General features: G+C 41.8%; 1 protein-coding gene across 8 annotated transcripts in view; it reads right to left on the reverse strand.

Moving 5' to 3' along the window:
• The window catches only part of ptk2aa (protein tyrosine kinase 2aa), a 57,032-nt gene that overhangs the window by 14,437 nt on the left and 25,739 nt on the right, over positions 1 to 16,856 (reverse strand). For 4 of the 8 annotated variants that reach the window (XM_076753847.1, XM_076753846.1, XM_076753845.1 and 1 more), the window contains 10 exons: positions 16,080 to 16,134; positions 11,865 to 12,005; positions 11,602 to 11,679; positions 11,247 to 11,354; positions 9,985 to 10,102; positions 9,647 to 9,677; positions 7,784 to 7,848; positions 4,852 to 4,869; positions 2,270 to 2,326; positions 1,369 to 1,389 (listed from right to left, as the gene is read on the reverse strand). In XM_076753847.1, the coding sequence (XP_076609962.1) occupies positions 1,369 to 1,389; positions 2,270 to 2,326; positions 4,852 to 4,869; positions 7,784 to 7,848; positions 9,647 to 9,677; positions 9,985 to 10,102; positions 11,247 to 11,354; positions 11,602 to 11,679; positions 11,865 to 12,005; positions 16,080 to 16,134 (692 nt within the window). Of the gene's footprint in view, positions 1 to 1,368; positions 1,390 to 2,269; positions 2,327 to 4,851; positions 4,870 to 7,783; positions 7,849 to 7,938; positions 8,128 to 9,646; positions 9,678 to 9,984; positions 10,103 to 11,246; positions 11,355 to 11,601; positions 11,680 to 11,864; positions 12,006 to 16,079; positions 16,135 to 16,856 lie in introns of those variants that run through there. The other 4 variants (XM_076753841.1, XM_076753843.1, XM_076753844.1 and 1 more) reach the window with 4 other exon arrangements.

Consider the following 16,856-nt stretch of genomic DNA (forward strand, 5'->3'; position numbering starts at 1 on the left):
ACTAAATGAAACCATTAACAATATACAAAAACAGCTTTTGAGCCAGGTTTGTATATTCAGATTACATACTCTTCCTCTAACACCTCTAACTAGACAAACCTGGACTTTGACATGCACACTGCCACACAAATTTACAAACCACCAACATACGGCAAGCAAACTGTAAGGTTCATAAAAATCTGTGTTTATCATTCCTGTTTATTCCTGTATGCTGACACCGTGACGAAGGGAAACATACAAACAAGCAGTTCTGAACAGGATCATTGACTCAGATAAAAAACCCAGAAAGCTCGGTGCATGTCACCAACGGCTGGGCCCAGAGCTTTTGAGTGAAATATTCAAAATCTTAAATGAGGCACTGGATCTGAAGTGTATTTGCAGTGTCTACAGTAACCTTTTAACATGATGAAAGCTGATGGTTTTGCAATTCACATGCATGTGCTTCGACATTTTAACTTAGAACATTTATGATATTTCCGCCTTGTTGAAAAAGCCACTTAACATTTCTACCGATGTCCATTGTGTCAGCTGTCGACCAGCTGCAGTAAAAACGCACTAAACACTGAGGTCCATCAGGTTATGCAGCACAGTGACCATCAGGAACTTGTCAGACCGTAGTTTACTCATCTGTTGGGCTAAACAAAGTTCGGTTGTTTGACTCAACCGATCGATAAACAGTAAAATCACAAATGCCAACAGCGCAAACGAAACACATTCCACTGCAAGGAAATGTACTGCAATTTATCCATACTGCCGTTTGCTGGCAGGAAACTCATAACTGCTTCAAAGAGAAACAGCCCACAGATGACTGAGGGAAAAAACATATACGACCATGATAATAAATCATCAAATGAAAATCTCATAACCGACACGATGGTTAAATGAGAACCAAGCCAATAAACAACGCAAATACTGTGGGGTTGTTTAGCTCCAGAGGATTCTGATTCAACGATTAATGAAGCAACATCTTGCATTGTTTATGGATTGGCCCTCCCTTTCATTTCCAACACCAGACCCGAATGAACTGCATTCTACGAAACACCAACGACCACAAGTCAACAACAATCTGGATATTAGGAAACTTGAGTCTTTGCATTTTTCTTTGCCAGATACTGATGGAGAGAGAAAACTGGTTTCTAACTACTGAAAAACGCTCTATAGCTGTTACTGATGTTAATCAAGTGGCATTATTAGGCTTAAATGAACAAACTAGGTTGCAGGAAGATGCACTAATAAGTGTTAATGAGGAAGAAAAATCTTTCCATGCAACGCAATCAAGTTCCTGGCAAAGAAAAATATAACAAAAATACCAAATCTTAAGCAATTTTGGTGAAACAGAACGAGAGAGAGAGAGACAGGGAGTTTTACCTTCAACTACTCCATAGCTGACTGTGTTGGCGATGGGAGAAAGAGGAAGAAAGAGAGGTGAAGAGGGGGAGAGAGCCAGACAGCTGCTTTAAGATTGAAAATAGCTCAGATAACACACACATACACACACACGCATTTACAGATCCACTGCACTCTTAATCAGATGTTTAGTTAATAAATAAGTTAATGAATGAAAAACTGAGCTGATTCTTCCACAGTTAAAAGAGCAGGTTTGCCATATAGCCATCAGACACAGGGAAGGAAAATATGTCTGCAGAAAAGTCTGTTTAGAGGAAGTCGAAGAAAGAAGGAGACCAAAAAAGCAAAAGAGACAAACAAATAAAACCAGACAGAGAAAGACAGAAAAAGACTGTGGGAGGAAAGGAGAACGCAGTCCATTTTCAAAGCTGACCACGCAATCAAATACATGAAACATCCACATGGCCGAATCATCCACATCAAATGTATTGGAACGGAGGGCTAAAGCCACCATTACTTACAGGGCTGTAGCCAAGCTTACCAGCACATTCAGGGTTTTTATTTTAACTAACACAGGAATGAATCTGACAGATGTAATGTGAGTCCAACCAAGCGGAGCCACACAGTATGAGTTGTAGCCTCTCTGACCTCCAGCTGTTTACATAAGACGGCGAAACTGGCTTGAATTTGATTAGCCGCTACCTAACCAACTGCGGTTTTAATGCAACTTCTCTCATGTTCACTGTATGAGTGTGTTTCTTGGAAAAGACCCACACCATGCTCGGCCATCACACGGCAGAACCAAATGAATGTTTGCTTGAGCATTTGACAGAAGAATAACAGAAGAAATAACAGAGAAACAGTTATTATATTTTTCATTGGTAGATGTTAAGTGGAAGAAAAGACTGAATAAGTCACTTACTGGAGGGCATAGTGTATGTGTCCTCTTCATCAACTATCTCGGCATAGTCATCAGTCTCTGTAAGATTAGATAGACACAAACAGTGAAGAGAGAGAGAGTGAAATAAAAACACACGCAGGCAAAAATGCACACAATGGGAAAATCATGCACGTGTTGAGTTTACCGTGCGTCCACTAAGGCACGAAGAAGGGTCACTGATGCAAACACAACACGTGTGCAGCAGAGACAAAACTGCACCAAAAAACTAAGAAATAAAGCGTGGAGCTGACTCAGAGTTTCGACAACTCCTGCACAAAGCAACACCCACGTAGCTCCTCTTTCCCTCTCTCTCTGCACACACACACACACACACACACACACATTTGGCGGAGAGTGTCAGCTGAGCATGTGTTGTGCATATCTGTCTGTGTGAGAGCAGCTGGCTGCAGGGAGTAACTGTGGTGGTGGAGGAGAGGAGGGGAAGCAAAGGAGAAGAGGCAGAGGAGAAAGAAAGGAGAGAATTCAACAGAAAGAAAAATAGAAGAGGAAAGAGAAACAAAAGGATCCGAGATAAGAGGGAGACGGTAAGAGGAAGAGAGCCACAGAGAGGAAGAGAGAGAAATAATGGGTCTGGCTGTCATGTAAGCAGATGGGAGCGTTTAGGATCAAATCTGTGCAGAATCAGACAGATAGGCAGAGAGAGGGAGAGAGAGAGGGCAGAGCCAGCAGGAAAAAGAAAAGGAAAGATGGACCGAGTCTATCCTAACCAGATGGTGGTGTTTAAAATAAAATCAGTGTGCAGACTCAGCTGTTGGAAACAAGAGTCGAACATCTGCTGTCCTGAACGCCACCCTCACAGCTCTGCTCACGATTTATCGGGCTCTGTGGGAACGTGTCCCTAAATTTATCAGAAATCCCTTTCTAAAGCCTGCGGCTGATTTTCTCAAGAAAAGCTCTGCCATCAAGAAAGTCAGCCATGTAGAATAAGCTGGAGAAAGCACTACTGGCTAGCAATTTAGCTGTTACTGTGAGGTTGAATAGTAATAACAGCACTAGTTTTGGGAAACACGTGTACTTGCTTTCTTTCCAAGAGTTAGATGAGAAGATTGATAGCATTCTCATGTCTTTATGGTACATATGAAGCTACAGCCAGGAGTTAGCTTAGCTTAGCATAAGGACTGGAACCAGGGGGAACGGCAACACTTACTCTGTCCAAAATGCCTACCAGCACCTCTAAAGTTCACTAACTATCATGTTATATTTTCATTTAATCAGCCAGGACCAGGCTTGCCATTTCCCTGTTTCCACTCTTTATGCTAAGCTAGGCTAACCAGCTTCCGGCTCCAGCTACATATTCAACACACAGACTTGAGACTGGTGTCAATCTTTTCATCTCACTCTCTTTATAAACACAGCGAGTGGATTTCTCAAACTATTCCTTTAAGGATATGATGAATGAAACAATGCAGACTTTAAGATTATAACTTGCTCATATTACAACTATTACTTTCCCAGCACAACAGCCCACAGGAGAGGAGGCTGGAAAATGTTTCAACTTCTAATCAAACAGGCATGACTTTTGCTAAACCATTTCTGTGCATGATTTATGTTTCGCATGAGAGGAAAGGAAAGACTTTAATGCGCCTCTAAAAATATCTCCATATGAGCTGGAATAAAAGCAGCAGCTCTGCTTACTCCGCTGCTGCTACTAAAACGTGTTTTATTAGATAAACTCGTCATAAACAGCACAGCATCCCAGTGAAAGGTTTGTGTTGCTGCATATGTGTTTTGACCCAAAGAATCTACAGTTTCTAAGTTGGACTGGTCCAACTCACTCAGTCTCTTTCTGCTTTTAGTGGAGGGATACTGGGTGTGTGTGTGTGTGTGTGTGTGTGTTTGCATTTGTGTGTTTGCGTGTGTGTGTGTGTGTGTGTGTGTGTGTGTGAGATCTAGTTAGCCCATTATAGCCAGGAATGCACCCGCTCTTGAATCCAGCAAACCTCTCCCTACTCCACTGTGTGTACATGACTGCGTGCATGAACGTATGTGAGTACACGTGTGCGTGATTCTGCGTGTGTGTGAAGCCTGTGTGTGTGTGGAGAGAGAGAAAAGGTTTGGAGAAGTTCCCTTAAAGAGGAATACCACTTAATTTCCAAATTCTGCCTTTTTTGAGCCGTTCTTGTGGTTAAAAGTCCACATATTTCAAATTTAGTGGTAATCCACTTTAAAAAATAATCACAATTAGACACAAATATACAACATCTTACAACCAAAAACAATACTAAAACAGTAAATCACGCTAGCGACTAACAGATCAAGCTACTGCTGGATTATTCATGTTTCCAATCACTGAAACATGAGAAACATTCAGCTAAAGAATCATTTCATTCTAAACTATTTCAGTCACTTTATATGTGCATAGTACCACAGCACATACACACACAGCGCCATTGTTAAAGATGTAGGAATGCATGCGTAAACATCGCCCCACACACCAACACACACACACGTGCTACCCTCTCAGGAGGCTGCGGTGTGTTGGCAGAGTGAGGACTACAAAGACGGAACAACAGAGAGATTGATAAACAACAACAAAACTTTACCATCCCCGCTAAGATCTTCTGCAGGGTCCAGGAGAGCATGCAGGAAACGGGACAGCAGAGGAGGAGGAGGAGGAGGAGGAGGAGAGCGGAGAGAGAGAAAGCAGCCAGGAGAGAGAGAGAAAAGCAGGAGGCAGAGTGGAGAAAAGAGGGAGAGAGAAGAGAGCGGTTAGAGCATGAAAAGCCTTGAAACAACATGGTAGACATTGCAGGATCTGCAAAGCCAAACGCTCAGCGAGCAGTTAGTGAAGATCCAAAACATCTCCAGTGAGAAAGCAGAGTTAACAACGTTCATTAAAGCTGCGCAGACACGTGTAGGTGGAATGAACTAATGCATGAAAGTCCAGCATGGTTTCGGTGAAGTATGAAGTCTGTGTCAGGCTGTAAATATCTGTGAGTTGAAGAGTTAATGCACGGTGAGCAGACAGACGGGTTTAACGTGTGGTGTCACGTAAACAGTGAGCAGAGTTACTGTAGGTCCACAGTGGTCACTGCTTGATCAAGCTGTTCCACATACCCACATAAAAGGTTCATTTCACATATATTTTTAAGGTTTTATGCACTTTATTTTCTGCAGTTTAGACTAGATTGGAGGGTAATGGTCCCTTAAGAATCTTAACCCAAACACGGAGGAAAAACCACATCGCTCCACTTCTTAAAAGAAGAGTTTAGGATATACAAACGCTTATTCACTGTCCTGCTAATAGTTAGAGGAGAGGATTGATATCACTTTCATGTACGGGAAATATACAGCCTGCAGCCGGTTAGCTTGTCTAAGCAATAAGACTGGGAATGGAGGCAAACAGCTAGCTGGGCTTTGTTTGAAGGTAACAAAATCTGCCTATCAGCACCTCTGTCAATATAAGATAACCGTCTCCTGGCGGTAGCATCATATTTAAGCTTACACAACATACAAAGGTGTCATTCTTCTCCTCTTTCAGCAGAAATACTATCAAACTATTTTGCTGCATTGGCTACTTATGTCTTTAGCCTCGCTTAGCTTCCCACTTTCTTCCAGTGAAGACACTTCACTGCTTGCTCTCCGCTCTAACTTGCATTCTTTTACTTGCAAATAATCTGAAGGCTGTTGATACACGTTTTGGATCCTTCCATCCACATTTTCAATAATGTTTTATTGTTATAGTTACTGCATCTCATTTGAATCCTGTGAAGCACTTTGTTAACTTTGGGTCTTAAAAAATGCTTTATAAACTAAGCTATTATTATAAAAGGGCCGGCTCGACTGTTTTACAGTAGCTCACAGTAAAACTTAAAATTCTAAAAGTAGGATGTCAACCCTGCCTGCGTGTCATGTTTGGAGCCTCCGGCAGAGAAGGTTTGGATCATTTCTTAAAGTTTCAAACCAGCTGCTGTACAGATCCAGGACTTTCTCTGAGCAGTCCTGCTCGCTGCAGAGGGAAGCTGCCAAAGCCATAGATGGAGACACAAGGACATGCACTAGCCCATTCAGTGCGTCCATGTCAGTGCAGGACACGTATACAGCAGCTGGAAAGAGCTGCGGTAGAATTTGTTTACATTTTAATTAACATAAGTCATCTCAATAGCTGAGGGGCTACATCTCTGAGTTGGCACTGATCAGCTGCTTGAGGACACTTTAACCGGGCAGATACTTGGTGGTTAAACGCAGATCTTTTAAATGGAAGAATGATCTTTCTAACCACTTGGCCACCCTGCCACGAAATAAGTTCTAACCCTTTGGATGACATAAAACGCTGAGAATACTGATTAAAAATAACCAAACTGTGACCTCAATAGTAAGGCATGTGCAGAACTGAGGCTCCAGAGAACCATTTCACTCTGTATACCAGTCAAAATCTGCTGAATCAAAGTAAACACTTTAAGAGCCCTTAAGTCACTTCTTTGTTCTCAAATGTGAGAGGTAAAATGTACAAATTAGTCAGTGAGAGTAAGAAAAGTACACATAAGATACCTCTTAGTTAGAAAGTACTGCGCAATTTATACTTCTATTTGTTTCCCAGTCTGTTTTAACAACATTAGCTTGGTTATAAGCAGCAACACACAAGCAGTTATTGTGGTTGAAGCCTGTGTGTGTGTGTGTGTGTGTGTGTGTGTGTGTGTGTGTGTGTGTGTGTGCGTGTGTGTGTGCAAAACTGAATTAGTCAAACCAACCAAGCACTGAGGACACAGACAGTTTAGTAGAAGAGGGCATCTTTAAAAATGAGATGCAAATGTTTGTGATGCAGCAGATTAAAGCAGCTAATCCAAAAAAGCTGCCAAAACAATGTCAATATCTTCAATACAGTATATTTTTGAACCTTTTTCTGGACCAAATTAGAGCTATAAATCAATCAAGAAAGACAAAATGATACTTTTAACAATGCCTACATTTTAAAATGGACATATTTATTGGGCATATTTTGTTTTCTATGTATTCATTTCATAACATTACCAATAAGCATGACCATCAAAACAGGCATTTCATTCCGCCACATCACAATTTCGTGGATACGCTCCTCCACTAACTATCCAATGAGAGCCGAGGATACCATTGGGTGGCGAATCTGAACAGAAGACAAAGGGGAGGAGGAAACGCCGCGCCTTGGTTGGCTTAGGAGGTGTCGATGTCACTAGGTCTGCAGCCAATCAGGCAGGAAAGAAGACCACAGTGTGAGGGGGGAAAAACAACAAAAACCAGAGTGAATGGATGTGAGTACAGAGGGGAGGTGAGGAAGGCCGACAGGGAGAGGAGGAAGTAAACAAAAGAGAGGATGGGGTGACAGAGAGGGAGAGGCAGTCCCAACAGAGAGGAAAACAATGAGAGGGGGAAGAAAGTGGTGGAGGAGGAAATGGAAAGACGGAAAGAAAGAAAGACAGTAGATGGAGCAAAGGAAGCTGTCAGACTCCTAAACCAGCTGATTTGTGAGTCAGTGAGTGAGCATGATTTCTACCTTACCTGAGACTGAGATAGCTCTTACTCCACTCCTGACTGCTTCCAACTTTTTCTCATTATTGGACACTCTAGAGGGGAAAATTAACAAACAATAAATCATACAGCAACTGCACAACAGTCAAAGGGTTGAACAGTCAGATAAAACAAGACAAACATACCAAATCAGAGCCTCTTTAACAGACATATGAATGACTTCAAGTCAGATCTCATTAAAAGAGTAAGCTGTTGAAGCTGCTTCTGTAAACTAACCCTCGCTGTTTCAATTATCTCTCTGCCTTTGCAACGGTCTCTCCGTCTCTGTCATCCGAGCTCTGCTACGGTCTTTACAGCACAGACCGCAACAGGCAGAGAGAGAAAGAGCGAGGCAGCGAGGAAGGAGAAACTCAGAGTGAGAGACTGAGAGAAAGAGGAGGAGACAACCCAAGTGTTTAAAAACCCTAAGTGGAAAATATTTGGCTCCTAAACTTATCTCCTTATTTGACCAGAGACAGAGGGAGAGCGGAGAAAAGAGGGAGAGAGATTTGACTTGAAATGACCAAAAGTAAGCAAAAAGCCGGCGTTTTGATCAACTGACGGTGAAATGTGAACACACGATGTTCTGCGCTCACAGATAAACAAACACAGTGAAGTCCAGGTTAGGAAAAAAAAAAAAAAAAAAAACAGTAGCAATGTTTCTCCTAAAATCTTTTTTAAGGCCCTGCAGCTCAGAGCCAAAAAACACTATAAAAGGCTCATTTAGGAGGAAAACACAGAATATAATCGGCTGTCCCAGTTAAGTTTCTCCCTTTTCTAAGAGAAAAAGATGCATGAAATGAATTAAACATGGGTAAACAGCTTAGGCATAAAACCTGCTTAATGCTGATTAGTCTTTTTAGTTGTGATGTAATCTATTTGCAGTCACACTAAACTACCGTGTTAATGTGAGGAAACTGGGCTGCATCTGATGACTGCTTTCATGACAGTTAAGGCAAATTAAGTGTTCAGTCTATAAAATGTAAGAAAACAGTAAAAAAAAAAAAAAAAAATGCCCAGAAGCCAATCAGCAAATCTGAGATGCAGGAACCAGTGAATATCTCTGAAAACTAACAAAAATCTATTATCTGAATCGTTAACCAAACAATCAATTGACTGCTCGTTTAAGCACTACATTTATTTCCAACACATTACCAAGATTTAAAGCTGAGACACAAAACATAAACTTTAACAAAAAAAATGGAACAAAAAGAACCACAGAATATAAATCCTTGGAAATTTCATCAATAACCTGTCACCTTGTGCCCTAACCTGAGCCCTTAAAGTCTCTTTTGTTTGACAGCTTGATGTAAAAACTCTTTGTCACTCTCTCTATTATTGTAGCCACAGATTCTCAGGACGGTGATTATGTCCAATCATCGTTAAACCTGCTGCTGCTCTGAAACACCCTGCCACTGATTCACTGCTCTTCTTAAAATCCAGCCCTTCTCTTTTTAGAGGAACTGTGGCGTAAAGGATTTCTAAGGCCACGACGAGGAGGAGGAGGAGGAGGCTGACCCGCTTTCATTGCAGAGCAGAGCTGCACCGAGGCTCTGAAGCACACATGATCATGAAATGAACTGCTGTTTGTCGTTAATGTTGTCAGAAGAAATAACTGACATGCAACCATGTAGCAAACATGCAGCAGTATGACAGTGTGTTTTCTTGACCCCATAAAGATCCTTTTTTTGTTTAAAAAATGTCAGATGAGTGTGACAGGGCTTCACCTCACACAGCCAAAATACCACCTTAGTGACAGATCTGATGACTAACAGCTGTGACACAAGCAAGTTTACAGACGTCTGTTATGTTAATTTTACTAGAACAAATACGAAGAAAGAAACAGGTACTTACTTTGGGATGGAGGGCAGTGCTCTCTCTCCCTCTAGAGGACAAAAACACACATCATCAGGATCAGACTGAGCAATGGGAGGCACAGTAAACGTATAAAAGTCCACATAGAGGGATTTTACTATGTTTTATGACTCATTATAACTGAAACAACAGTACAGGATATTACTCGATACAACAACTTCGAAATATTGATTGTTGCAATGTGTGTGTGTATATGTATGTATGTGTGTGTGTGTGTGTGTGTGTATACATACACAAACACACTAAAAATGTAAACATGCTATAGTATGTTTTAATAATTCAATAAAGAGGAGACGAAGGGATCTACGGTTTCATACCTTTCTGAACTCTGACGATGAAGGAATGAGTTTCCATGGAGACAAGCCGACAGTAGCCATCAATCAAGTCAGCCAAGTTCTCTGCCATGGTCAGTGATGCTGTTGTAACTGTGAGAGGCTGCACACACACACACACACACACACACACACACACACACACACACACACACACACAACCACACATGAGGACATGTGCACACATAGTGGCAGGCCTGCTACAAAGAGCCATTATCTCCAGAGACACACACACACACACACACACACACACACACACACACACACGCACTAAGGCACGCACACACTCTGACAGCACAGTGGGGGTTTCCAGCTGCTCCTCACACAGTATTTATGTGTTTGCGCTTATAATACAACCCAGATTGCCAAAAAAAAAAGTCGGGATGCTGCATAAAACATAAATAAAACAGAATGTGATAATTTGATAATCCTTGTTGACATGAACTCAATTGAAAACAGTACAAAGACAACATGTTGAATGTTTTACCTCATCAACTTCACTGATTTTTGTAAATATCTGCTTATTCTGAATCTGATGGCAGCAATATGTTTCAAACAAGTTGGGAAAGGAGCAACTAAAGACTGTGAAAGTTGTTTAATGCTCCAAAAACACCTGAACGTTCCACAGTAAACAGGTTCACTGCATTCTGTTTTTATTTATTTATTTTATATATTTTTTTTTTTATTTATGTTTTACACAGCATCCAAACTTCTTGGGAGTCAGGGTTGTATAAATGTGTTCAGGTTATGTTTAGGATAAGGGTTTGGGTTAGGTAAGCAGCGGATATGGTTAGGGTAGTGTCCAGGAAATGAATGTAAGTCTATGTAACGTCCTCAACAGTGACCTAAGTAAACATGTGTGCATATGTGTGTAAGTACATTCAACAGTATAAAAACCAATAAAACAGAAACCCTTCCTCTGTGAGCAGATCCATTATGTGGAATCTATACATGGAAAACCATTAGTTAATCTCTGCACCCATCATCACACACACACACACACACACACACACACACACACACACACACACACACACACACGTATGCACCACGATGGACGGCTTATGGTCGTTCTTTAGTATCCAAAGTGTGTACACCATGAAGGAAAGTTATATGTGTCTTTACCATAGTGATGGGGCAGAATATTAGTAACAGTTACATCTAAGTGGAAACCATGGCGTGCTTTAAAACTAAATGTACCCGTACAGCAAATCTCTGAATCAGTCAGACAGACAGGGCCTTAGTACCTCTGCAGCTCCGGCGACATTGAGCTGTAGCATCCCTTTCCTGTCCTTCTCCTCCATCGCCGAGTACTGGATGGACTGAACTTGGTTAAAGTTAGCTAGATGGGTGGGCTGCGGACAGTGAGAGAAACAAAGCAAGAGTGTAAATCATCGTATCAAATCCTATAAACTACACTCATCTGCTCATATTCATTCAAAACGATCTATCTATAAATCTATGGCTTTCTCTCAGGAGGTCTTGGCCTGCACAACATTTGGCTTAAATATTTTTTGGATGCGGAACATTACGACCAGATGCCGTTCAGAACCTACTTTACATGTAGCTGAGTGTTACCATGTGGTTTTGCTCTGCACTCACCGTGGATCCCTTGTCAGTGAGGTAGCTGATCCCTTCCTCTGGCCCGATGGCTAACTCCACCTGGATCACCCAGCTGGACTGTAAGCAGATGAGGAGAGACACACTTTAAGGAGGAAGAGGAAAGCAGAGGGAGAACAAAAAGGAAATACAGGAGGAGGTATCGCTTACATGCAGGGCCTAATGCCACCAAAAGGGGTCAACCTAACACAACTAACAGGAGACACAGCAGAGCACAGAGGCAGGACTGGAACGGAGAAACCTACCCCCAGGGCACATTTGAAGCACTCCTTGTCGTAGCGGTAGATTGGTGCAAGTATCTCCAAGAACTTCAGGATGCACTGCTCATCGTTGAGATTGGCTACCTGCTTGAACGTCTGCTGAATCAACTTACGAAGAGTTTTAGCCTGCAGAGAGGAGAGAACACGGACTTTATTTATTCTGCAGAAAATCTGTCACTGGGGGAAGAAGGTGGAAAAGACATGGTGGGATATGTGTGTGTGTGTGTGTGTGTGTGTGTGTGTGTGTGTGTGTGTGTGTGTGTGTGTGTGTGCAGTGTATTTGTGTGCATATGTGACAAAGACATTGATTGACTAATAGGCCACTCTGGTTCCAATCAAATTGACCTCAGCACTTCATTCCAGGGGCACTCTTAGTTCAGATCAATATCTTAACAAAGACCCATTGATGCTGTTGGTAACCACTCAATTAAACATCAGGCTGCCTTCTCATTCATCAGCGGTGTAATTTAGATCACACCATATGCAATGCATGCAGATTTTTTTTGTGTGTGTTTTCCCTGCTGGAATCACAATCACACAGTCGGACCTGATTTTTTCTAGGTTTGCTGGGTCACCGCAAAAGTCGACAGATGGGGAGCTGACAGAAGGAGAATCCATCGAGTAACATTATTCTGTCATTTACAATCCTCTCTTTACTTCATCACTCTAGACATAAATATACACTCCACACACATACGCACATACAATGTCATTTAATCCTCTTCATCTGATGTACATCTGAGAACACTGTGACATATGAAGAGGACCCCTGACCCCTGAGGTTTTGCACACAGCTATGCACAGATATGCAGCATTAAGGTTATTTAAACATGTAAAGATGGCAGTATTAGCCAAACACATACACAAACACAGTACTTTTAATGAAAATACACGTGCACACGAGCACACACACACACAAACACAGTACAGTCAATCCAAAAGTATAAATAGCTTTCCATATATAGATTAAGATAAGGATTAGAGGAGATTTAGTGCACTGCAGACCGGGCTTAAAAAAGTATGTGTGGATTTACGGTAGTAGTAGTGGTTCATCACATTAAGGTCATTCCACACAGAATAAATGAACAGCTTAATCATTAAAGTGATGACCAAGAAGCAATCAATGGCATTGATGTATTGACTGAAGTGACTGATCTCAGGTGAGTCTAATGAGTCCCTAACATCAGATTAGAGTGCAGTGTGGATAACCCTCTGTGTGTACTAAACCTTTAACATTTTTGAGTTTTTTTTTCTAATATCAATTTTGCTGAGCCACTATCTATTTCTATTTTTAGCATTTTTATCAGTCCTAAGTAAAAACACGAATATCTGTACTTCATCTCAGCATCACTGCTGCCAGCTGTCTACTCGTTAAGCCCGAACGAATCATGAAACCTACAAATACACACACACACACTAATCTACAATGTTCCTGTGTGATCAGCTACGTGTGTGCGTACGTGTGTCATTTCAACAGTTTTCATGACACACATGTGATTACAGAATATGATGTGAGTGAGATTATGTGTGTTCTCCGTGCTCTTGATGGGATCAGTGTGTTATTTCCTAGAATTCCACTACATGCGCACACACACACACACACACACACACACACACATAAAACACACACACAAGCACACAGGGATATTGTCAGTCCAAAGTGTCCACCCTTCCTGAGAGGAAATAGTGCTAGTGGCTATCACCCTCACCATCACCATGCTGACCCCTACTATAGCAAGCCTTCAAAGAAATATTCATAATCATACAAAATCAGAGAAGACTGTACTAACAGTATTTTGGAATTCCAGAGTTATCTTCTTTAAAGACCTTAAATCAAAAATGGAATCACCTCCACATCCACACAATGTGTCGGTTTTTGTTTCGACATTTCATTGATGATTGTTGCAAATCTTTCTTCAAATTTCTTGTAAAATGCAACAATAAATCTCACTGCAGCACTGAATTGTTTAGTGTTAATCCTTGTTTCATAAAGTTATCAATCTGACGAGGGGGGTCAGACTGCTCGGCTCAAGCTGGGCTGTTTGCTCAAACTTTGATCTCCAAAGCCCCTAAAGGTCAGTTTTGGTAAATCTGCTGCCCAGCCTGTCAATATGAAAGAACAGACTCCGCTCTTTACAACGCTTTCACCCTGGCTAACATCATTCACTGTTTACTACCACAGCCATCTGCTCTGGAGGGCTGTGTGTGTGTGTGTGTGTGTGTGTGTGGAAGTAGAGTCCATTGAGGGAGAATAATCCCATTAAATGACTACCATTCTCTTTCACCAGAGCAAAGGACAGGAACGTAAATGACAGCTGCGCTCTCTCTTTTACACACATCTATGTATGAATGTAAGAGCAGATGTGTCCGGCACTTATCGCTGATATGAACGTTACTGTTTTTAACTGACAAAACAATAATGCGCACACAAATATTCAAAGAAAGGCACAACCAACTCATTCAGGCTGCAGGGAATGATTATTTAGATTTGTTATTATTTTCTCAAGGGGTTAGGTAATTGTTTGGTCTTTAAGATAGCAGAAAACAACAATTCATGGGTGTCTGACAGCATGTGACTGTCTGCATCTTCAACTTCACAGCGTGCGCGTGTGTGTTATGTCTGCTGAAGGAGCAGAAAAGAGGAGAGGAGGTAAAGTTGGTTTGTGGGCAGCTGATGAGGGGGGAGTCGGCAGAGTTTGACAGACGGGGGGGGGGCAGAAGGAGATGCACAATGACACCTCCTCCTCCCTCCTCATTGTTGGAAAGAGAAAGTGGGTTTAAACATGACCTGCAGGTCACACACACACTCACACACACATTCAGTTTCGGTCCCTCTGCAGAGCATCTGTCTGCCCGCCTGCTGACATCAAGACCTTTTCGGGTCACTGGGCCTTTCCTTCATGCACACACCCACTCATATAGAGGCACATCGAGACCCTCCCCACGAACGCGTGCCGTAAATTTATCACTGACACAGACGCTGCTCATTATGTGAGCACACGCGGCCGTCACATACAAACACAAACCAACCAACACCAGAGCTTCAAATGAAGGGACTTTCCTGCTAACATCAATACAAACAAATTTAAGTAGAAACCTTCACTAAGCTGAGCTGTTATTTACCTCTATGTAGTACTGTTTGATATTATATTTAAGATGGGAAAACAATACTGCTAAAATCCAGCAAAACTTCAGATACTGTGATCAACCATTGACTATATTTACATGAAAACCAGTATCCTGGTTTCAACTCTTGCCCTCAATATTGATATTTCTGTATACATGATCAAAACAGCATCCAGATTTCTGATAATAGGCCTGCAGGTGTGTTTTCATTCTGTTAAGTCTGAGCCACTCATTTCTAAACCGACTGTGTTACCTAACAGTTGAGGATGACCACAGTTTGTTTCCTGGCTGTCTGAACTCTGCTGAAGTTACCGCTTGTCTGGACAGAACTTCTTCATCTCATCACTGGAAATGGAAAATTAAATCCAACACACAACATGTGCTGTGCTTTACTGAGCTCACACTTTTCCCTTACTTCAGCATCAAATCATCATTACTTCATTGATCATCATATTATTTGTTTTACACACCTTGTGACACGCCAGACAGCATTCAGAACCTGGGACATTGTTTATATGCAACAGTATCCCAGTTTCTTTCTGTGTACTCCAGCTGGCATAAGGCTTCCACATTCATCACACTCATTGGTATACAGTACACGCAGGTTTTCTGCTAAAAATAAACATTTTTCTCTCGCTTATCTTACTCATTTATCTAAACTTCACTGGTTAGCTGGCCAAGATTTCATTTCAATCTTGCTGAATCTTGGACTGTTTCACACTCTGCCAGCCAGACCAGACAAGGCCTGACAACACATCGAGTAACACACTCAAAAAAACTGGCTCAGAGGAGCCTTCACTTACACTATGAAGCTGCCCATAAAACCACAAGGTCTGGTTACTTTTGGTAACTGAGCAACTCCACACGAGCAGCTGGGGCACAGTGAAAGCAGCTGCTGAATGAGGGGAGAGCACCGCACACTCACAGGACACCAAAGGTTTGAGCAGAAACTCTCTTGCTGAATATTATTTCAAGAGAAGAAAGCGAGTACAGTGTTTGTTCCAGCGACCTGACACATTAAAGGCTGTGTATCCACCTCTCTTTTGATCTCAGTTCAACACTCATCATTCTCACCTTGACTGAATCCAACAGGTCTTTTGGGAAAAAGCGCCTCAAACCAACATCCTTCCTGTAAAGAGAGACAGAGAGAGAGAGATACAGAAGCATGTTTATTATGCTCTAATTACACTGAGGAATGCTAATTGACAAGCGCTTTAAACTTTATCCGATCTCAGCAGATTATTTTTTTCCTCCGCAGAGAAATTACTAACAACATCTACAGACAGATAGAGTTAGGCAGACAGGCAACTGAAGACAAAAAACTGAAAACAGAAACAGAAAGCTATGACTAAGTGCTGACTCCAGAACACTACTCATCTTTTCCTAAGAGACGGGGCTGAGGAAAAGCAGAGAGAGCAGAAAGAGAGAGATAGAGAGCGGCGGGGAGGAGTACAAAGAGGGAGACCACAGAGACAAAGAAAGATGTGCAGAGCTAAAACAGGAAGCTAGCTAATGACTCAAACTCCTCTGGAGAAAAGACAAGCGCGGGGGGAAGGAGGAGAGAACGGGTGGAGAGAGAGTAAGTGAAGGCTAAGAGCTTACATCATCCTTGCTCTCCAACATAGGTCAAATATCAGTCTCAAATCATTATTATAGTATTATTATAGTGTGTGGTGTATACCAGGGTTGGGATTTCAATTGAGATGGTGTTGAGTAAGTTGTAAATCACAGAAAAAATGCAGTAAATAAGCTTTTGGATGCTGCCTTGTGGTTGTCTAAAGTGCCAGACTTGCCCCAGCTTAAAACACACACACATGCAAATACTGTTATTTCGCTTGGGGTTTTCCATCA

Source organism: Chaetodon auriga, chromosome 17 (genome assembly GCF_051107435.1).
Source record: "Chaetodon auriga isolate fChaAug3 chromosome 17, fChaAug3.hap1, whole genome shotgun sequence".
Classification (NCBI taxonomy): Eukaryota; Metazoa; Chordata; class Actinopteri; order Chaetodontiformes; family Chaetodontidae; genus Chaetodon; species Chaetodon auriga.